Source organism: Caretta caretta, chromosome 6, assembly GCF_965140235.1.
Source record: "Caretta caretta isolate rCarCar2 chromosome 6, rCarCar1.hap1, whole genome shotgun sequence".
Taxonomy (NCBI): Eukaryota; Metazoa; Chordata; order Testudines; family Cheloniidae; genus Caretta; species Caretta caretta.
Genome location: NC_134211.1, coordinates 27,778,752 through 27,800,921, shown reverse-complemented (window position 1 = coordinate 27,800,921; position 22,170 = coordinate 27,778,752). Strand labels below are relative to the sequence as shown.

General features: G+C 45.4%; 2 protein-coding genes and 1 long non-coding RNA gene across 4 annotated transcripts; 2 read left to right on the top strand and 1 right to left on the bottom strand.

Annotated features, from left to right (window-relative positions):
* Window positions 1-1,206: 1,206 nt before the first annotated feature.
* Window positions 1,207-8,924, top strand: LOC125638845 (ferritin light chain). 2 transcript variants are annotated; one of them, XM_048855057.2, is made up of 3 exons: window positions 1,207-1,347; window positions 6,496-6,642; window positions 7,608-8,924. In XM_048855057.2, the coding sequence occupies exons 1-3, from the start codon at window positions 1,222-1,224 to the stop codon at window positions 8,103-8,105; spliced, it is 771 nt and encodes a 256-aa protein (XP_048711014.1). In that variant the 5' UTR covers window positions 1,207-1,221; the 3' UTR covers window positions 8,106-8,924. The 2 variants fall into 2 exon arrangements, with proteins under 2 accessions (XP_048711014.1, XP_048711013.1); XM_048855056.2 differs by lacking the exon at window positions 1,207-1,347 and adding an exon at window positions 1,396-1,790.
* A 664-nt stretch (window positions 8,925-9,588) lies between these two features.
* LOC125638419 (uncharacterized) lies at window positions 9,589-15,330 on the bottom strand. The gene is made up of 4 exons (XR_012668723.1): window positions 15,247-15,330; window positions 13,928-13,985; window positions 12,457-12,541; window positions 9,589-9,837 (listed from the first exon to the last, which is right to left on the bottom strand). It is a non-coding gene; the product is annotated as an uncharacterized LOC125638419 (long non-coding RNA).
* A 2,314-nt stretch (window positions 15,331-17,644) lies between these two features.
* Window positions 17,645-21,652, top strand: MYOD1 (myogenic differentiation 1). The gene is made up of 3 exons (XM_048854131.2): window positions 17,645-18,594; window positions 20,136-20,214; window positions 20,856-21,652. The coding sequence occupies exons 1-3, from the start codon at window positions 18,046-18,048 to the stop codon at window positions 21,104-21,106; spliced, it is 879 nt and encodes a 292-aa protein (XP_048710088.1). The 5' UTR covers window positions 17,645-18,045; the 3' UTR covers window positions 21,107-21,652.
* The last annotated feature ends 518 nt before the right edge of the window (window positions 21,653-22,170 follow it).

Here is a 22,170-nt window from a genome sequence, read left to right as displayed (position 1 = left end):
TAATTCCAATGACAAAACACATATTGGAATAAATCAATTGGTTCCCAGAATATTTTGGAAATCACCTCTGTTCCTAGTAATGTATCTGATTGCACAAGTTATGACCAGCTGTTTTCAGCCCTAGCAATACATGCTGTGTTTAATATCCATTGATATTAAAGGGAAGCATGTACATGCATGCTTCAGTGGAGGAATGTACCTCAAAGGATAATGTCCTCAAGTGTCTCTTTAGTTGGCACTGCTGTCTTTTGCAATTCTATTATCCACTTTGCTCAAGTTTTAAATGTAAACAAAACATCAATAGACTGGATCCTGTAGATGGTTTAATAGACATATATCCAATACAAATGTGTGTGTGCATGATCTTGGCAAGACTTGACGCTGAGAAAACTCTGAAGGTTGATTCTGCTGACGCTTGCAACATTTGCTATTGTGAACTCACAGCTGTAGGTATAAGTATGAACACTATTTCAATTGTATGAGAGTTGGAGATGGGCTAGAACCAGAACCTCAGATGTAATGAGGCAGATATTCAACTGGTGTAAATCAGCATAGGTCTGTTGAGATCAGTGAGACCATGCCAATTTACTCAAGTTGAAAATCTGGCCCAAATCTATCACACACTTGATTAAAACCCTTAGTTGTTTGTTTTGTTTCTTGGTTTGTTTGTTTGATGTTCAGTTTTCTTGTTTATTTTATCACTGTAAATGTGTGGAGTTTATTTTAAACATATATATTCAGCGTGAGTGTTAGAAAATGTGCATTTGATAAACTCAAATGCGTCATAATATATTGCAGTCAAAATCTTCACATTCTTGTTAGTGTAAAAGTAGTCAAACTTGGGGATGCAAAAGATGAATCAGAATCCAAACTTTCCTAATGTAAGCTCTGTTTTCATCATCTGGTCCATTACAGAAACAGGACTGAGCTGCAAAACAAAAAATCAGATCTGAGCCCACATCTGGGGAATTTGGTTCTGGCCCCATCTCGAGTTCAAACGTTGCAAACGTTATTAATACTTGCAGCGTGCATTCAGGAAAGGGTGAATTCTTTGCAGACTGCGAACTCCTGGGTCGGGGTTGGCAGGGCCTGATGAGCCACTGCCCTGCACCTTGTGCAGCCATCCCCAGGAGTGCAGTGCAGCACTCCCGAACAGGGAGGGTAGCACTTCACACGGGCTTTGCGCTAGGGTCAGTCCCCGTCCCCCCAGCCAGCTGAGCAATGGGACCCGTGCCAGTCTCTTTGCTCTGTAAGGCCCAGCAGGCTCTCCTCTGGGTGCCGTGCAGCAGCGCCTTATTCTTCGTGCCTGCCAACGTGGTGCAGCGGCGACCGCCTCCCCGCGCTAAGGCAGGTCCGGACGAGGCCCCCGCGCTGCAGGCGAAGGAGGGGAGGGGTTGCACTCGGGGGCCGATGAGGCGGGTCAGGAACCGCTGTGGGTGTGCAGCAAGGTGCGCCCCACCCAGGGGCCAGCGGCCGCTGCCGGGGCCTGCGCGCCGGCTATATACAGCGAGCGCAGCCAGGGGAGCCCGCGGCGCGCGGCTCTTTGTGTCGGGAGAGGCGGAACCGCGCCGCGCCAGCAGCCCTGCGCCGCGCGGCGGGGAGCGGGGCCGAGCCCCGCCGCCATGGCCGAGCCCCGGCTGAAGAAGCGCCGGGGCAGCCTGCCCGTGTGCCCGGGCCACCAGCTCGCGGTCGGCAGCCGGGCGAGGCAGAACTTCCCGGCGGCGGTGGAGGAAGGCCTGTGCGGGGTCACCAGCGCCCTGCTGGAGCTCGCCTACCGCCTCCAGGCGCTGGTAAGGCGGCGGCGGCGGGGGCCGCCCGGCTCCGCTTTCATGCCGCCTTCTGCCTGCCCCCGCCCCGCTCGGCCCTTCCCCTGACGCCTCCTGGCTCGCTTCACCCTTCCCGCGGCTCTGCGTCGCTCCCCCGCTGCTTCAGGCTGCCCCCACCACCCCTCCCCCAGGCAAAGTGGGCCAGGCCCAGGGTCAGAAATCCCCGCAGCGTCCTGTTGAATGTAGATACTGCGGCTACTTTCATTCACACCCCCCACCCTCGAGCCCACGCCGGGGGGGGGGCGGAAGCTGTGTGTTCCAACAGCTGTACAGCGTGCCCTGGCACCAAGGTGGTGGGTGGGGTGCCTTGGAGCCCTAAGTTGGCAGTCCCTGTGTTGTGCTAAATTTATGAGAGCCTGTGGGTGTAGCTGCCTCTGAAAGCAGGGGTGGGCAAACTTTTTGGCCCAAGGGCCATATATGGGTGGGGAAAATGGCATGCAGGGCCATGAATGTAGGGCAGGGGATGGGTGCAGGAAGGGGCTCAGGGCAAGGGGGTGGGATGTGGGGTGCAGCAGGAGGCTCAGGGCAGGGGGTTGGGGTGTGGGCTCTGGCCCGGCAGCGCTTACCTCGCGTGGCAGCGGGGCTAAGGCAGGCTCCCTGACTGCCCTGGCCCCATGCTGCTCCTGGAAGTGGCCAGCATGTCCCTGCAGCGGCTCCTGGGGGTGGGGTGGGGCAGGTGGCTCCACGGTGCACTGCCCTGAAGCTCCCATTGGCATGGTTCCCAGCCAGTGGGAGCTGTGGGGGGCAGTGCCTGCAGGCAAAGGCAGCGCACGGAGCCCTCTGCGCGCTCTCCCCCTCCCCCACCCCCACCCAGGGTATGCAGGGACATGGTGCCGGCCGCTTCTGGGAGCGGCGCGGGACCAGGGCAGGCAATAAGGCAGAGCCTGCCTTAGCCCCGCTGTGCCACGGGGCTAGCAATCCTGCAGGCTGGATTGAAAGCCCTGACAAGCTGGATTCGGGCTGTAGTTTGCCCTCCCCTGTCTTAAAGATACTAATGGGAAACCCACTTACAGTGAGATCAGTTATAATGAAACTCCAGATTCCCAATTCCTCACTCCCAATTTTACTCAGGCACCAATCTCACTGCTGGGGTATAATGGTAGTATGGAGTTCAAGTTTTGGCGTGTGTAATAGCATCAAAATCCCCAGTTGTTTTTCAGCACATGACAGTGTTTCGGTTGTTCCAGTTTGAATGAAGGTTGGTTGAGAGGGTGGGGAAAGGAAAGACCACTATGGGCCAGAGACATGCAATTTGTAGGTTCACAGCAGGTTTAACTTTGCAATTCAGCGTACACTGATTTGCTCCAGCTGAGGATCTGGCTCAGTATTTTTAATTACTAGGGTGAGTGTTAAAAATATACCTTGGATGTTCACAGTAGGCCAGAATCTGCTCTCTCCCTGTGGTTTCAGCTGAAATTAGCATTATTCCCAGAAGAACGAATCCATCAGTAGAAGCAAAAGAGTGATTAAATTCTAAGCTTCTGTTAATTTAGTCTTACTAGTTATTTGTCCTAATATTGACAACTATTGGAGGGCTGATTGTAGGCTTCAGAGCAGTCGTTTGAATAGATCTTTTCAATACTAATGGATTGAAGAGAGAGTGCTTAAATTTAGAAATACATGGGACTGCTCCACCACTGTTACTCTAATTTTACACTAATGCAACTCCACTGAAATCACTAGAGATACGCTGACAAAACTATAATAACACAGTAACAAATCAGTGGCTTGTATATTCTGCAAAGCTTGTGTGGGGAAACTGGGTGTATAAGATCAGTTTACAAGAGAGGACAAAAATAAGGAATTCTAGCAACTTTAGGGTATATTGCTTGGAAGCATTGGAGATTGTGTGTGGTGAAAACTGGTTGTGTTGGTGAATCAGTGAAAGAACAGTTTGTTTTCCTATGAACATCACTGATATTTGAAGTGAAGACCAGCAAGTAGTTTCATCTTACATGGACTTTAAAAAAAAAAAAAAAAAATCTGTTTACACTAATGCCTGGATTTCAGCAGACAAGTCTTTAGTTTTACTCTAAGTAACAAAAGTCCACAACAAACAGGTCAAACAATAACAACACATTAGGCCGAAATATCAGATATTAAAGAAATGTGTACTTTACAAAAAAGCTATTAATCAGTTGTTGGGAAGCAAGGATGATCAGCACCCTACATCTCGTGCCCCATGCTGCACTCCTTAGACAACATGTCCATTGATTGACTGCAGGATCTGACCCTCTGTGTATCTGTGAGACCCTTTAATCAACTTTGGTGTAAAGCGTCAATCCAGTAAAAATGAAAAGTATAACTGATAAACATCCACCTGTTAAGGCAGAGGGGTTTTTTTAATAGATTTATTGTAACACTTGGCACGTATAACAGGGGCTGGTTGAAAATTTTCAGTCAAATTGATAGTAGACAAGTCCAGTTCTAATCCATTTGATTGATATTACAATTCACAACCTACATATGGTATATTCAGATAAAATCTTAAGTTGTATTAATGAGAAAATATGTAATTTTAATACTCTTCTGTTCTCTTAACTGAGCTCTAGTGATTCAAGAGAAGCTGTTATACATCTGTGACCATTCTGTTTCTATTTAAAGTGGTATAGTACATTGCTACTGAGGAATGTAGGTTGATTTCTTATAAATGGTTTATAGTCCTTTAGCAGAGTGTTGCAGGTTTGGTTGGTTCTTTTTTGGGGGGTGGACATGTTATATTGAACATGTTCTTGGCATGTTTTAGTAGATGGTTACTGTGTGTCAGATTTAATTACTTAGGCTTTGTGCACATTTCTAAATGAGAGTTTCAGGGACAGAAGAAGATACGCAAACCCCCAAACATACACCTTTCTCTCCCACAGTGCATAGGTAGGTCACAGGGCTGCAACAGTCCCTCAGCAGAGACTACTCCAAGGCATAGTCTGCACGAGTGGCAACTCTACATCTCCTGTGTAGGCTGATAGAACCACTGGATCAATATAGTTGTAGATCCTTTGGCTCCTTGCCTGTCTGGCCCCCCCAGTGCTACCCTTTCACCATGCTTCATGTCAGCCTGTGCAGGGGCCAATGCAAAATCCTCTTCCACAGTCCAGAAGCCCTCACGTGCTGTGGTCTGCCTTGCACATTCGTGTTATGGGACTTAAATGGTGAAGAGGTCTTGGTACTGGCTTTCCACAGTCTGCCTGCATTCCACCCAATATGAATAAAACGGACAGTTGAGCATAGTTTAAATCTTGGAGTGTCTGAAGTTACTGTACTTCTCTACATTAATTCAGAGTGGCAGAATTTGGCTTTTAATATATTTATTTATAGTAGATCTGAGTGGTACCCTTAAGAGGGGGTTTGTGTATGTATAAAGGGACCAATCCTACATTCCTAATGCACCCAACATTTCCAGTTAAGTCGATGGGAATTTTGGGTATGTAAGGAAAGCAGGATTGGGCCCTTAGCAGTTTCAATATAGTGTGTGTTTGTTTTTGTTTTAAATAATCCTTTGTCTTGTGGAGTTGTTCTTCAAAATGGAAATCTGGGTAAGTCAATTTGGGGTGGGGGGGTGAGGGCACTCAGTATGAGGAGATTAGGCAGAAGAAGGGAAAGGAGAGAAGAGAGGTCAGGAGAAGGGTGAAACATAAGGGGAAGAAGAGTGATACTGGGCAGGTAAAGTGCTGTGTAGATAGGAAAGGGGTGGGATGAAAGTGTATCTGCAACCAATGGCAATGCAGTAAAGGAGAGAGAAAAAATCCAGCATTACAGTTTCCGAGTGGAGTGAACAGTGATGTCAGGAGGCTGAGATGGTTCCCCAGGTTGCTGGTATCTGGAGAGCATAGACAACTGGTGCCTCCCCATACTGGGGGCACAATCTAAAGGGGAAGACACTTGTCTTCCCACATGTCTCCCCTGCCCAGTGACACCGCCACTGCCCTCTGCACCCAGCCCCACATTAGCTGCAGGGAGGGAAAGGGAGAGGTCTGTCCTTCTCTACCTGCGCCTCTCCCCCCACATGTTTGGCTGCTCTCCCTGGCAGCTAGGTGGCGAATGGGATGGAGCTGCTTCTACCTGAAAGAGCCTGGCAGTGGCCACCCCTCAGAGCTCCTCTCCCTCCCCACCCCGGCAGGCCAGTCTAAGGGGGACACTTGTCCTCCCTACACATTACCTCTGGTGGAGAGGGAAAGGAAGCTGATAATTTTGGTGCCCTAAGTGGGTCCCTCTGGGTCTGCTAGTGGTGATGGTGAAAGGATCTGGATACGTTTCCCCACAGATGAAGATAGTCATCAGTTTCTGATAGCTGTTTAATTTTTTCCCCCAAATCAAAAACCCATTTGAAGCTAGAAGTCATAGGAGCATATCACTCAAAGCAAACAGTGTTACCAATACAATAGTCTCATGTTTAATGTTCAGTGAACTGGGGTGTGTGTATGCATTCTTAAAAAGATTCAGACTAGCTGATCTGGAAGAACATTTGACTTACTTCAATTTGTTATAATTGGGGTGGAAGTTTTTAGAGGTGCCAAAGGCAGTTAGAAGCACTATTGAAAATGTTCTCCTTTGTTCTTTAAATATTCCATCTGATTGACCTGTATTCCGTTGGCTATTAATTTCCCCCTTCTTTCCTCCCAACTCCAGGCTTTCATACTTTAACAGTAATTTTTGTTGTTTAAATATGTAGGGTGAAGTTTTTGATCAGTCTGATGTGGCTCTACCAAACTTTTCAAAGTTTTTCCGGCAGCAGGCTAAAGAAGAGAAGGAAGCTGCAGAGGCCATGCTGAAATATCTTCAAGAGAGAGGAGGCCATTACTGTACCAAAATCATCCAGGTGTGCAGCAGACAAATCTGCTCTTTCATATACCTGTCACTCCCAACTTTTGGGTCTATCCACCATTAGCTTTCCAAATACTTTAATTCCCCAATCATATTCACTTAAACTCTTGTTCTTCTTTAGGGACTTTTTTTTATTATTATTAGACATGCAACCCTGACTCTAGGGTTTTCATTTTTCTAGCCAAAGATAAAATGAGGGCACTCATTTATATTTTTCTCTAACATTTTGCTCCCTAGTCAGCCTGGTGTTTGTTGCTGTGGTAGAAGTAGCTATGAAGAACTTTTGCCACTGACTCTGAAACTGAGGACCAGATTCTGGCCTCCGTTCTCTGTGGTGCAAGTCCATTGACCTCAGAGTTCTACCAGTCTAAAACTGAAGTAATAGAATTTGGCCCAGAGATTTTTAAGCCAAATTTTAATCTCCCTACACAAGTATAAATCAAGAGTAACTTGAAATCAGTAAAATTGTGTGTAAACTCTTAAGTAATAGGAGAATCAGGCTCCTCAGACTTCTGTATCAAAGTAGTGTCCTATAAACAGTTAAATGTGTAGTACTACTGAATGCCCTTCACAGCATTCATTTATAGCAGCCATGCGTAAAAAAGTTGCCCTTAAATAACTAACACATTCAGTTTTCATAGCGTAGAGCAAGAGGTTTGGGGGAGGGAGGGATATTTTTGTTGGGGTTTTTTTGTAGTTGTTTTTTGAGAATGAATCTCCATTATAGCTGCAACTATCTGAATCCTTACTGCCTGAATTGAAACATGTTATTGTTAGTAAGTGTACTGGAAGTGGCAAATTCTGACCGCTGACTCAGAAAAGATTTAGTAAATGCATAGAAATGGAAGGAGCTGTTGCAAAATGTAGCATCCTTCTGCAATGCATTTCTTGTTTGGAAGACCAAGCGTTTCAGGTAAATAGCAGTGACTCTGACAATTGTCTTGCTTTTTATGTTTCCAGAGACCAAACTGTGAACATGTATCCAATGTGGTGAAGGCCCTTGAAGTAGCATTGGTTCAGTGGAAAAATGTGACGGGATATTTTGAAGAGCTTTATGCCCTGAGCATTGAGAATGCAGATCCTCATAGTGCAAGCACTATTAAGAAACAATTTATTGAACCCAAGATCCGGAAGATCAAGTTGATGGGAGACCTCCTGACCAATGCTCACAGGCTTGTGTGTTCCCAAGATGGCAGAGGCAACCTTGGAGATTACCTTATGGAACGGTTACAGGAAGAGCTAAAAAGAGGCATAGAGACAGATTCTAGTCACCACTGCACCCCCTGTACACCTCTTCAGCAATATAGAGGAACTGCAAAGGGGTTGCAACAGCCCCTAAAAGAATTCTCCCAGAAGAGAAGCAGCATAGGGCCAATGCATGCAAACCAGTGCTGTCCCTCCTCACAGCCTCTGGGCAAGAATATGCCAGGGGCAAAACGGAGGCAAGAGAAGGAATAGTTGGAGCACTATGCCCATTCTGGGCAATGGAGAAACTGGTAGGCAGCCACGGGGGAGGCTGATGTAAGTTGTCAGCCCCAGGGATGCTTTGGCTCCAAATTGAGTCTCAAATCCAGGAGACGAAATGGTGGTTTAAAGCCCCATGACTCCACCCCCGTGCCCCTTTACACTCTTCCTCCTGGGCTGTGCTTTCTGTGGTGTGCCTCCTCCAAAGTGCAGCACAGAATCCAATCTGCAATATACCGCCTCCTTGTAGCATAGTTATTAAGCCTGCTAGATGTAGAGATTGTCAACATTAATTTAACCTTTCAGGGTCTCTTAGGCATAAATAACATTTCTTTATTTGGAAACTACCAGACCTCTAGGTTTCTTTCCTGTCTTAAATGTTTGGTTGGATTATTTAGTGCAAAAGAGATTTTTTAAGTATAGAAGGCTTTTTAAACAAAAACCCTTTATAATACAGAGTAATTTCTATGCTGGAGAAACTATAGCTGTTTATATTATTAAACAGATAAGATAATTACTATATTATACAGTGCTGCTGGAACTATTTTTATAGGGGGGGTGCTGAAGATGGAAACCATGTATTGGGTTGTTATTACTACTTCAAGTCAAGGGATGCGGCAGCATCCCTAGTTCCAGATTATATCAATACAGATTGTACTATGTTGTCATTTAAAAACATTTTTACTGTCTTTGTAAATATTACATGGATATTTTTAAGAGACTTGTTTGGAAAATGAGGGGGATTTCCATTATATTTTTCTAACTTTTGTAGCAATTATAATAGAGTAATTCAATAAACTGCTTTCTATCCAAGTTATTTCTAGTTCTACACTTCTCCAGGATGAAGGATATTAATGTTTTATACACAGTTATGAGTACTTATTTGTAGAAACATGGCACTCCACTGTTTCTGACTATTGGGCTAGTTATCTGCTTTGCTTGCACTCAGAAAGGCTATTTGGTGAATGGCTCAACTCCCTCTGAATCAGTAGTGAACTAGTGTGCCAGAAATTCCTTGTACTGGCTGGACAGCATATTGTTTAAGAATTGCTGTGGCACCGGGACATTACCCAGGGTACATTCTGGACAAATGAACAGCTGTGTCCACTCAGTTATCCAACATGGGATGCCTTTTACACTGTTTTGCTGTGAGAGTTACCACACCTGGTCTGCTCACCCACAAGCTTCCAGCATTCAAATTACTCCCAGTTACACTGCAAAAGTGCTACAGCCAGATACCCTTGAATTACACTGCAGATCAACATCAGCAAATTTCCAGGCCCTGACTTTTCCCCAGAAATGTACATCTTGTATTGCCCAGCTCTCTCCTAGACAATACAAGCTCATGTAAAGTTTGGCAAAACAGGATTTGTGCATATCATTTTCTATTAATAAAATGACAAACACACTAGTTTAGGTAAAACAAGTTTATTAACTATAAAAGATAAAATTATAAGTAATGAAGCATAAAAGTCAGAATTGGTTACAAGAAAATAAAACATATCTAAATTAACAAGCTAAGTGAATTCAAAGCAAAGGTCTCTCGCCATATGGTATAGCAGTCTTACTGACTGAATTCCTTTCAGTCAGGATCCCTCTCTCAGTCCAGTGCTGCTTCCTTTGTTCTCCAAGTATTCTTGATGCCATGAGTAGAGAGAACAGGAGGAATAATTTGGGGTGTCTTTCTCTTTGAGAATCATCTCCAGCTGAGGTTCAGGAAACAAGTCTGTGTGGACAGGAACCCCTAGCTGTTTTTGTCAAGATATGATTTTTTTCACCCACATCCTCTTTCCTGTCAAAGAATGGCTACTTAACCAGGTGAGAGTCCGTTTGATTTTTGTTGAGATCTGGCTGAGGCATAGGCTCACCTTTGTCTCTGGAGAACCTGTTTGTGACTCTTCCTCAGATTGAGAACATGTCTTTAGTAATATCATACAGTAGACTCCTATAACTTTACATACAATGTTGCCACACATCTGACCAGAACAATAATTAGTAAATTGAGTTTTCAAATGATATCTCACAAGGCATACTTTTTATAGCACTTACCATAGTCTTCCAAAGGGGAAGAATGTACATGTAGAGACTGTCAAACCATCTTTCAGATAAGATTTAAAACAAAGGTCTCTACCATTTGCCATCACTACAGATACCTGGGCAATTTGCACAAGTGTAAACTGAGGTATTAACTGTAGTGTCCTGGCCTGACTGAGACCTAGGCAACTGCATTAATTCCCCACACACATTCTGCTATTACTTAATGGACCAACCATCAGAATTTCCCAAATTAGCTGTAGGCAGGTAATAGTAATGTCTAATGTTGTATCCTCACTGTATCCAGTGTAGGTATGACTCATTAGCAATTAAAAGGGCTACTCAAGGAGTCCCCACTCAATTTTGCTTTTCAGTAAGTTATTACTGTATTGCCAATATAGAACTAAGTCACTGTATAACAAAATTTAGACACTTCGGAGTTGCCTACATCAAAAGATTAGCTAGTGTATTTGAAATTTTCTTCAATTTTTTATTAATACTTTAATATTCCTAATATCTTTGGAAAAGATACAATTTCTAGATAGAAAAATGGCACTTTGTAGATATAACGCTAAAATTCTCAATTTACTATATATACTTGACAGGCAAGATTTCTTTAAGCACACAAACCATCTTTAATATCAGAATTGTCCCTTTATTTATCTGCTACCAAAAATATAGTTATGAAAGTGGAAGAAAACAGGAGGGAAACAAAACTCAAGAAAACCAGTCAAAGTGAAATGTTTAAAAAAACAAAAATTAAACCCTGTCTGATTTCTTAGTTTGCTGTGCTGCACACAGCTGTAGTAAGTGCCCATTTCTGTAAATCACACATTCTAGCCACTTACTTATTTTGGTAACACCTTATTCCATCTAAGTCACTTTCCCAATCTTCCTTCTATTACTCCAGTGGACTGTTCAGATTCTTATGGAAAAAATAACTTCCTCTACCTTCTACCACAAAAATGCTACAGTATTCCACCAGAATGGTCTAAACCACTGTACTAACACTATTGTAAATGGCAATGTTTGGGATCATTTTCCTAGGCTGCTGCGATAGTTAAAGGGATATTTCCATCTCTGACCAGATTCCAATACCCATACTCATGCTGAACAGTAACTTATTCCATAATTAGTTCCTCTGATTCCCATTTACTGTAAGCATGGGTAACACATTTCAGCCCTTTGTAAATACCAAAATGCTGCTAGTTAGTTGTGAATGCAACCAAACTACTCTTCTAATAACACATTGCAATTAAAAAAAAAAAAACCCACATCCAAGTAGTTTGTGAACAATTCTCACAATACCTCTCCCCCGTGCTATTTGAGTCTTTTACCTTTCCAGAATCTAGTGTAGGCTCAATCACTTTTCAACTTGGAAGGCTAATTTACTCCCCTAGCCAACTCCCAAAACTCCTCCCAGTGCAGGCTAAAGGGAAGTCCAACAAAACAAATAGTCCAAAATGAATCCAATATTTACAGTGCAGGGACTCTCATGTCATTCTTTACCACTGGACTTCTGCCACAGGTCTTTGGTGGCGATCAACAAGTAGCTTCTGCTCTCTCCAGGTTTCCCCCAGGCTCTGGCTTCATAACCCAAAACACTACCAAGTACTCAGTACTTTAACCAGCCCTTTGGCACTCTGTTTAGACTTTTCCCCAATATTCTTCCAAAATACTTTCCAAGACCTTTGATTGGAGAGACCCAAGAATAAAATCTGTTCAGGTGGAATGACCTACAAAGAGTTGTTACCTCCCTAGTTTCTGCCTTACTGGGGAAAGAGAACTCTTTCTAGCTCTATTGCCTTTCCCAGCATTTGTTGCTGCTTAGCCTACAACTAGCATAGTCTAGCTGCACAGGTTCCAGAATGCCGTATTTGTAGGCTGAACCAGGAACAGGTTTAGAGCTGATCTTTGAACCCCTCTTAAAGGGCCAGATAACACAGCTATATATAGTTTTAAATTATTCCCATTCTGCAAATGGGACAACTAAGTTAAAGAAAAGTTAAATAGCTTGACAAGGTCATATAGTAAGCCTTTGACATAGCCAGAATTAGAACCAAGCAGCCCTATCTCCGTCTCACGTTGTTAACAATTGTAATATGCCACCCTTCTTCCCAATTTCTCATTCAAAATACATATGGTTTCTTACACATCTAATAGTATTAAAATATGTATTTTACTTTGTTTAGTTGCTAGCGAAATACTTCACAAAGAAAAAGGAAAGTCTACTTCTTTTTTGTGCTCAAGAATCACTGTTAGAATAGCAAAGGGTTGAAACAAGAAGAGTTCCACAAGTTTTCTACTTTACCTCTCAGGAACAGCTGGGATATATAATTATGAATGTGTTAGGGTGGTCAATAGCTGATCTCATTGGGACATATCGCTTTTCAGCGCTGGGGACAAAGTGAAAGAAAGAGGTAGCACAGAGTCAGAACAATATTCAACCCAGTCAGTTTTCTGTTTAAAACAAAACTGATTTGGGGGTGGGGGGCAATGGTGCAATGTGACTAATAGGGCTCAGCTCTGACTCTATCTGAGAAGGCTTTTTAGATGGAAAATTGGGAACTGTTGAAAAATGAAATCACATGATTAAAAAGAATTAATCATTAATAAATAATTTAATTGAACTATTGTATGAATAGGAATTCAGGATTGGACCACAGTAAATATTTTAATTTTATGGACTATGGATGAAATAGAGGCTTCATTGAAGTCAGTGGGCGCTTTGCCCTTGTCTACAATGGAGCCAGGATTTCACACTATGTTTATAACTGCAGAAGGGAAACTAATTGTAGGCAGGATTAGATTTTTTTTTTTTAAAAAAACACCTTTATATTTTATTATTTATTACTCTATTGTGGGCTAAGATTCCCCTCTTGCCTCTAGTTTATAATCCTTCTTGTTCCGGTTCTCACTGCGGGTCTAATCCTGAACACCGTACCCACCCAGAACCTCCACTGAAGTCAATGGGAGTTGCAGATGTACATAGAATACACAGCCAGGTCCGCTATGGTGTAAGCACTATACCAGATGAATTACATTAACAATTTACTTTGTCAGGGATACTGTCAAAAATTTAAGAGTAGCAGCCGTGTTAGTCTGTATCTGCAAAAAGAAAAGGAGGACTTGTGGCACCTTAGAGACTAACAAATTTATTTGAGCATAAGCTTTTGTGAGCTACAGCTCACTTCACTGAATGCATCCAATGAAGTGAGCTGTAGCTCACAAAAGCTTATGCTCAAATAAATTTGTTAGTCTCCAAGGTGCCACAAGTCCTCCTTTTCTTTTTGTCAAAAATTTGTCAGTTTTGTGATTTTTTTTTTTACATTCTTACAATTCTTCTGAAATGTACACAAATACATTAAATATAACATTCTCTCATAACATTGCTGAGTTTGTTAGTGCAAACATAAACTCAACAAAAAGAACAGGAGACTCAACAATCTCTTACTTGATTCTTGTACAGTACTCAGAAGGAAAAGAACTAACCATTCCATGAAACCAGCAAAGTAAGTTCTGATTTGAACTGGGGGTGTATTCATTTCAAATATGTGGTATTGCTTATGTCATTAACAATGTTAGAGTGCTGGAAAACACACACATATACTGTTGCACCCTTCCAAGCAGAAGCTGCTAAGCAGTTTTAAAACCCCCTTTATAATTTAATTATTATTATTGTTTTGTTTTATTTATTAAAACAACTAATCACTGATCGTGGATGTGGGATTAAAGGTTATGAAAGTCCAGTTAATGCTAACTACAAACACACATGCAAGTACCTCTACTCCTGTGGGTAATCTTATCCATGGGATGCAGAAGTCTTTGCAGGATCAGCCCCTTTAAAATGGAAGCAGAGGTGAAACTGTTCAAACCCTTCTAAATCAGCAACAAAGAGAATTAACATCAGCTAAAACGCTAGAAATAAGTGATGTTCTAAACTGCGAGCAAAGCATTCTAAACATTATATGTGAACTGTGTAAAGGGAGTGTCCCGGCATTTGTTTGGTGCTGACATTTTTTTTTCCTAAGGTCCAAATTCTGTCACCTCTGCTCACTTCAGTAGCACCCTTACTCCAGAAGCTGTCCCACTGAAATGTATGGGAGTACATGCACAGCAAGAGAGTACTCAGGATGAGTGAGGATGGGTGTCAGCTTCCTTGCAAGTGTTTTACAAACAGATGCTCTTATGTGAAGGGGTAACTTGCAGTTCAAATCAACATGCCATAGTAGGCCATGTCATACCTGCTATTGCTCTGCTACACTGAGGTGATAGCTACAAATAGTTGTGAACTCAGTCCTCCTAAGGGGATTCATCACTAATACATTACTCCATTGGTTTCTTAGAGGCATCAACTTGTCCCCAAAATACGTGACTGCCATTAACCAGGGTTAGGTTATGGCTCCTAAGCCAACAGGAGGCCTCAACTGCTGCTCCAGCAGCCACTTGCACGTCCACACACAGCTGTTTTCTGTAAGGTCAAAATGTAGCCCCAAACTATCCAGGCTTGCAATAGCTTTACTTGGGCTTGGCACCCCTCCTTCAGTCTCAACTGGTTGTGTAACCCGCACACCTCCTGGGCATGGTGTTCTGTCCCATCTAGTGGCACCAAGACCACCTAAAGAGAGAGATGACATGAGTCTGCTTAACAGCCAGTTGGCTTTTAGCTCATGCGGTAGAGGCTCATGCACAAAGGTCCCAGGTTCGATCTGGACCCGGTCTGTTGGCTTGACACTTGCTCACCTAAAAAGCTGCCCCAGGCGTTCCTTGCAGCACAGAGGTTTCCTCTGCAGGTGGCACCATTGTACCATGAACCTTCTGAGTAATATTTCAGGAGCCGCATTTAAAGAGACAGCTTGAGCCCGGGGCGGGCTGAGACCAAGGGGGTTTCTGTGAAACTTACCTGTCAACTGCGGGAAACACGCAGCTTTAGAGAGTGAGGGGGGCGTCCCCTAGCGGCCGAGTTGTGCAACACAGCCGGGGAGGTGCAGGATGGGGGCGGGGGGGGGGTGTCTAGCTTTCCTAATTCTACGCGTTCAGGTGATTAACACCCCCCGCCTTAGAAGGGTGGGACTCGGTGTAAGCGTCTAACCAACCTCACCCTCGGGTTTCCACGGGCACCCCGCTTCTCTGCGCCGCGCTGCGGGGGCTGGACGGTCTCGGCTTGCAGGGCCGCGCGCAGCCGCCCATGGAGCCGCGACGAGCTGCCGGGCGAGGCTCGATCTCCCCCTAGTGGCTCCGTGCTTGTGCAACCCTCGCGAGCGACCGACTCCCCTGTATTCCTCCTCCCCCCCCCCCCCACCCCCTTCCTCTTCCCCAACCCCCGTCTGGCCCGTCCCGCTCCTCACGCCCTTGCCCCATCCCCGGCCGCTGAGAGCTGTAGCAAACCCCACGAGCCGGCGTCCATGGGCCTTTGGTGGCGTGTTGGTTCCTCCCGAGCGTGAGGGGCTCGTTGCACGGGCTCGCGTACTATTTCCCGGGAGCGCTCAGCACCGTGCCCCCGCCCCGGGGGCTGCCAGGAACTCCCTCCCGTGCCTGATGCCCTTTGAACACACCGCTAGGCCTCTCTCTTTCCTCCCCCCTCCCTCCCCCCCCAACATTTCCTCCCTCTTCTAGATTTACACCTGATTTCTCCGTCGTGTGAGAAAGACACCCCCTCCGCACGGTATCAGCCTGGAAAAGAGGGGCACACATCCGGGCAGGCTGATCAAATACTATTTCTGTCCCAGAGAGAGCCCCGAAGTCAACGGGGACTGAAATAAACGGGGAGGGGAGAAATGGCTGGGTGGCCTCCGGCTCTTTCTGCAAAGCAAGTTCACCGCGGAGAATTGCCTCGCGACGTGACGACAAGCTGCGGCTTTCATTTTAGAGGCAGCCGTGCCACAAAGCTCACCTAATGCCTTTCCCTGTCACCCGAAAGGCTGACGCGTGACGTGAAGGTCGAATATATTTCTAGATAATCTAAGGCAATGATTGCCTTTCAGGAGCCTTTCTCTGTCCACCCTTGACACAAACCCCATACCCACCCACTTCCAAACTCATTTCCTTTGCTTAAAGGTGCCATCTCTCCAGTTGTTCTCTTAAACGCGCTTTTTGTCTTCTTGGTCCCTATTCTCACAGCTTTGCATACAGTAAAAAGCAAACCAGAGACAGGAACAAACAAATCAATTGCATCTTCAGCGGGAAGCCGGCGATCAATGCCAGTGTCCCCTCCTTTCTTAATGGGGGGAGCTGGCAAGTGGGCACGCACCAGACGGCTCGCACGGCGTTCAGGCAAAGGCCGTGACGCTCTTCGGCTCCAGCTCGATTTATTTTAGGGGGTTCTTTTACAAATCAAACTCAACAGTACCATTATCTGGCCAGAGGCCTGGCATTACTATTACAACGGAGTCACGACTATTCAAAGTGACGGGAAGTCTACGTGGAAAGTTTTCGAACCGTTCAATGTTTTCTCCTGTCAGACCACAAACTGAGTTAGTCACGCAAAGAAAATGATGTAGAGGGGAAAACACCGATAATACAGTAGTCCCTTTTCGCCTTCGGACTGCTTCCCGGACTCCTTGAAAATCAACTGAGCCCTATTCCTAGGTACAAAAGTTACACCGCATTATTTTGTTTTTCGCTTTGGCAAATCATTGGATGAGAAAATATTAGGGTTCCAGGAGAGAAACTAAAGGCTGGAGAGAGAGGGGAAAACCGTAAAGTGCATCTGTGTGATCCTAAAAACAGGAGCCAGCTCACTCGCATTTCCTGAAAAGACACATTACAATAGGAACAAAACAAAATCAACCTGCAATGCGAAGCTATATTTCCGTCTGAACGAAAAAGTTGCTATTCCCATATTTACAAGAAGGGCCAATGTTCCCTTACAAGCGACACCACTCAATATATCAACCACCGGGAAGATACATTTGAAAGCTACCACTAAAGGAACGTATATTCCTTTCTTTGTCACTCATTTGGTTCTCTCGTTTTATTGTATGGTTTCTTAATCGCTGAACAGAAGAGAACTTTTGTAAAGTGCAATAAAAGAGAAATCTCTATTTTAGCCAGCTAGCTCTACCTCATCTGCAATAGCCAATAGCTCAGTTTAACAGCAGAAGTCTTTTGCACGTGCCAAAAGACTCCGTAGAAGAAGCACAGATCACAACCTGAACATAGGTGGTTTTATTTTCTTTGCAGTATTATTAAGCAGGAAGCCTTTCCATAAAAATAATATCCCCAAACATTTACATGGACACAAAAGCCTAAAATACCATTTGAACAAGGGTGAGAACAGGAGCGCTCGTGCAGAAAAGAGTTAAAATAAAGATGATCCCACTGTGACGCTTATTTTCTGGCTGCAGTTTGACATTTGCAAAAAGTTTCCTACAACTTCTGCCTGACAAGGGCTCCAGCTGCCCTCCAATCAGACGCGACCCCTTCCCTGCCCACCCCCTCCAAGACCCCAGCCGCTGCCTCCTTGGGGCTAAGGGATTGGCCGGCAGGTGAAAGGGAGCTCGCCCTGCAGGAATCCCCACCCGCCCTCCAGCAAGGCTTTGGGATAAATAAGAGTCACAAATTGTGCTATCTGGATGGCCATCGGCGGAGGGTATTTCAGTGTCATGCCAAGGCAGATCTGAACTGGGGAAGGGAGACAATCACCAGCCAAAGCTAAAGAACTATTTCGTCTAAGCCTAGGAAAGTGTCTCTCTCCCAATTAATTGGAGACAGTGGTGTGAGAGCGACTTCATTAAAAGTCTGGAGGGGGTGGGGGGGACAGTTAAACTAAATTTATCTGGCGGCTGGAAAATAAACTCCCCGATCAAAGCAGTTTGCTTTGCACCGATCGGCTGGGTTCCTGTGGCTTCTGCCCCTGCTTTTTATTCCTGCTCAGCCCGTCCCACCCTTTGCTGCCCCCATGGACTTGCTAGGCCCCATGGAGATAACGGATGGCTCCCTCTGCTCCTTCTCGGCGGCCGACGACTTTTACGATGACCCCTGCTTCAACACCTCGGACATGCACTTCTTCGAGGACCTGGACCCGCGGCTGGTGCACGTGGGTGGCTTGCTGAAGCCGGAGGAGCACCCCCACCACCACGCGCACCACCACGAGGACGAGCACATCAGGGCGCCCAGCGGCCACCACCAGGCCGGCCGCTGCCTGCTGTGGGCTTGCAAAGCCTGCAAGCGGAAGACCACCAACGCCGACCGGCGGAAGGCGGCCACCATGCGGGAGCGGCGGCGGCTCAGCAAGGTGAACGAGGCGTTCGAGACGCTCAAGCGCTGCACCTCCACCAACCCCAACCAGCGCCTGCCCAAGGTGGAGATCCTGCGCAACGCCATCCGCTACATCGAGAGCCTGCAGGCGCTGCTGCGGGAGCAGGAGGACAGCTACTACCCGGGGCTGGAGCACTACAGCGGCGAGTCGGACGCCTCCAGCCCCCGCTCCAACTGCTCCGACGGCATGGTGAGTGCGCCCGGGGCGGGGAGGCTGCCATGGCCCTCGGCCCCTGAGATGGGAAGTGAGGCCCCCTCCTATACCCCGATCCCCGGGAGGAAGGAGAGGAGGAGCCGCCCCCGGATCCCTGGGAAAGAAACAGGGCGTCCCAACGTGTTCCCGGACCCTGGGATGGGAGATGAAGTCCCCATCTATACCCTGATCGGGGAGAGGGCTCCTGTGTATCCTGGCCCCTCCCTGAGGTGGGAGATGCGGTCCCCTCCTATACGCTGATCCCTGGGAGGAGAGTGGGCTCCTATGTATCCTGGCCCCTCCTTGGGAAGGGAGATGCGGTCCCTTATATACCCTGATCGGGGAGCCCGTCTTTGAAACCCCTGTGAGTGTAGGGAGGGGAGTGTCTGATCCCTGGGAGAGGAAAGGTAGGGATCCCCATTCCGATGTGCCTGCTGTCCTTATCTCTGAACCCTGCAAGGACAGACCAGGGGCAGAGTAGCTGGGGGATCTTAGAAATAAACGTGGGAGTCACAGAAGGGCTGGTGAGAGATACGACCTAGTTTTCTGGCCTCAGTCACAGTGGGTGCTATCACACTTTGATTTCAGTGAGGAGAGCTGGGGCCCTTATGAGGGCACCCCTGAGGAAGGGCTTCCCTGTGTGACCACAGTGTAGCAGCAGATAGGGGTACTGCGGGTTCCTGATCACCTCTGAGTGCAGCTCTGGAGAAGTCTTGCTTGGGTTCCACATTCTCTGATCCTTATAAGGGGAACCCACAGAGAGGGGAGCTCCTGATCCTGGAGCAGGGGAGCAAGGGGAATCTCTTCACCTCATTGTACAGCTAGGGCTGCAGCCTAGCTGTCCCTGGCCCCCACTCTTCAAACACAGAGTACGTCTGAGATGGGAATCACAGTAAAGCTTTAAGACCCACTGGGACAGAGGGCTATTCCCTGAAGGGGATGGTCATTACTGGAGCTGAATGTTTGGGAGGATAATAGAGTTAGCAGAGCTGAGGGAAGATTTATGGAACTAATCCCTCCTCAAAATACAGCATTCTCTTTTCTTTTGGTGGTGCGATCTCTGTCATTGTGTGTGAAAGTATCAAAGTATAAACCATACCAGGCAGGCTGTTTTTCTGTATGAAATGATAATGGAAAGAGCGTGAAGAAGAAAGATGACTGATGGGGGAAACGCTTTTAAAATATCATGACAATTAAGTGCTTTCCCCATCATCTCCCGTAACAAATCAAGGACCAAATGTTCTGTACTGTAATTCAAAGAGTCAGAGCAATCACTGATTACAATGTTACACATTTTTCTTTGTGTGTGGCAAAAAATCCTTGGAATAATTCAGTAATAGAAAATATTCTGTATTTAATATCTTCCCGGAAAGGTTTTTTCCCCTCATTCAGGGAAGCTAAAAATTTACCATATTTCAGCAAGGACTGGGGCTATGGTGCAGACTAAAGACTGGAATATGAAATTAGATGGTAATTGGAGACTTTGTGAAAATTCTGCTTCTGAGCTGGTGTCATCCGTCCATTCTTTTGGTTTCCAGATGGAGTACAGTGGGCCCTCTTGCAGCTCTCGCAGGAGGAATAGCTATGACAGCAATTACTATACAGAATCACCAAATGGTGAGTATTTGCCTTAATGCCAAAGACAAGTGTGTGGAGGTGGAGACTGTCAGCAGAGAAAACTTCCCCTGCCCCTTCTGTCACGACTTGTGCTCAGCCAGCAAGCTGTGGGCACTGATACAGGACAACCCCTCCCCCAATTGTTTCCATGATTCTGTTTGCAAATGTGAGGACATCTTGTATATGCATTTCATGTAACAATTATATTCCTTACACTGTGCTTTGGCATGCATATTCGTCTCTGAAAACAGGCTTCAGATTTTAAACTGCTTTGCAACAGAGACTGACCCACCCAAAAACTTGGATCCAAACTTCGGAGAAGTTCTCAGCTGAATCCAGGGCAACCAGCCCCATTTCGGTATCAAACCAAAACCCGGGCTCCAAATTCCCTCAGACCGGTAGTAGTCCACATCCAAATTTTGAGGCTTGGGCCCTTCACTACTTTGCAAGTTCTAATATTGTCTCTGATTTTTAGGGATTGGCATCTTTCAATAATATTTATTTGACATACATTTCCACTGAATCTTTATGTGCTCAGAGCCATGCAAGGCTGGTGGTTTTTTGGGTCCTCTGGAAGAATACTTCCCCTTAGCATTAATTACTTATTGGGTTTATTGATCTCCTTTTAACTCTATCCTTAGATCCAAAACATGGGAAAAGTTCAGTTGTCTCCAGCCTGGACTGTCTATCAAGCATTGTGGAGAGGATTTCCACAGATAACTCCACCTGCCCAGTGCTGCCCACAGTGGAAGGTGGAGCTGAGGGCAACCCGAGCTCGCCCCAAGAAGGAGCTACCCTGAGTGAGAGTGGAGCCCAAATTCCCTCACCTACCAACTGCACCCAGATTCCCCAGGACACCAGCAGCAGCAATCCCATCTACCAGGTGTTATAAAGCCAGGTCCAGCTGCTTTGTTGTGCAAACACAAACTGCTATATGCTGCAAGCTCAAAGACCTGCCTTGAAAAGACTTAAGTATTTCTTTTTCCAGTACTAAAATATCTCTGAAAATTCCTTCAAATATATAATTTTTCAAGCCTATATTACTTCAAAATACACTTAATTATTTATTGGTTGTTGAACTAAAGCTATTTAATATGTCTAGAGGTAAAATTGCATAGCACAAGATGCCCAATGTTTATAATCTGTGCTTTGGGGAATGGGAACCTGGCTCTTGAGTTCTGGTAACACTTTTGAAAAGAAGAAAACGAGTCAGGAGTAATGACATGAGACATCCTTACTGTTACCCCCCAATCATGCCCAAAATAAGGTTGTGGACCATTTTTTATAATACTTTTTTGTATAATTGTAAATAAGAGTTGCTTTGCAAAAAAACCCACCCCAAACAAAAATACAAAAAAAAAGAATTAAATATTTAATGTTGCTTGGTTTGTTGTGCCAAACTTTAACTTTATATATTTATACAATGTGGTTGCCCAGAATGTTTTCAACAATATTCTAAATAAAGATCCTTATTTATAAAATCAGTGGTGTTATTCTGACTTTCCTTAGGGCTTCTAGAATTACTACCACATTTAGGAGTGGTGCTCCAAGGGCTGCCTTGGCAGGAGGAAGATTCAGGCTCTGATTCAGCAAAGCAATCCAGCCATGCCCCTTGGAGTCCCGTTATCACGCTAAATTGCTTTGGTGAGCTGGGGTCCATTTTCGTGGTATCCTACTGAGGTGCTTTCTGACCTATTTCTTTCTTAATAATCTGAGAAATCTACATAGAGCCAGACATACTTGGCACTTTAGAAGCATAAAGACTCGTTCCCTGCCCCAAGGAGTTTACAATATAATGGGTCAATCTCATAAGGCACTGTATAAGAGCTAAGTATTATGAGAATCCTGAATTCCCCTTACACTTAATGGGCAGTCAAGGTTATTCGGCATCCTGCTGGAGATGCTGAGCATCATGCAGGATCAGGTACCAAATTAGCAAATGACTGTTTAGATAAG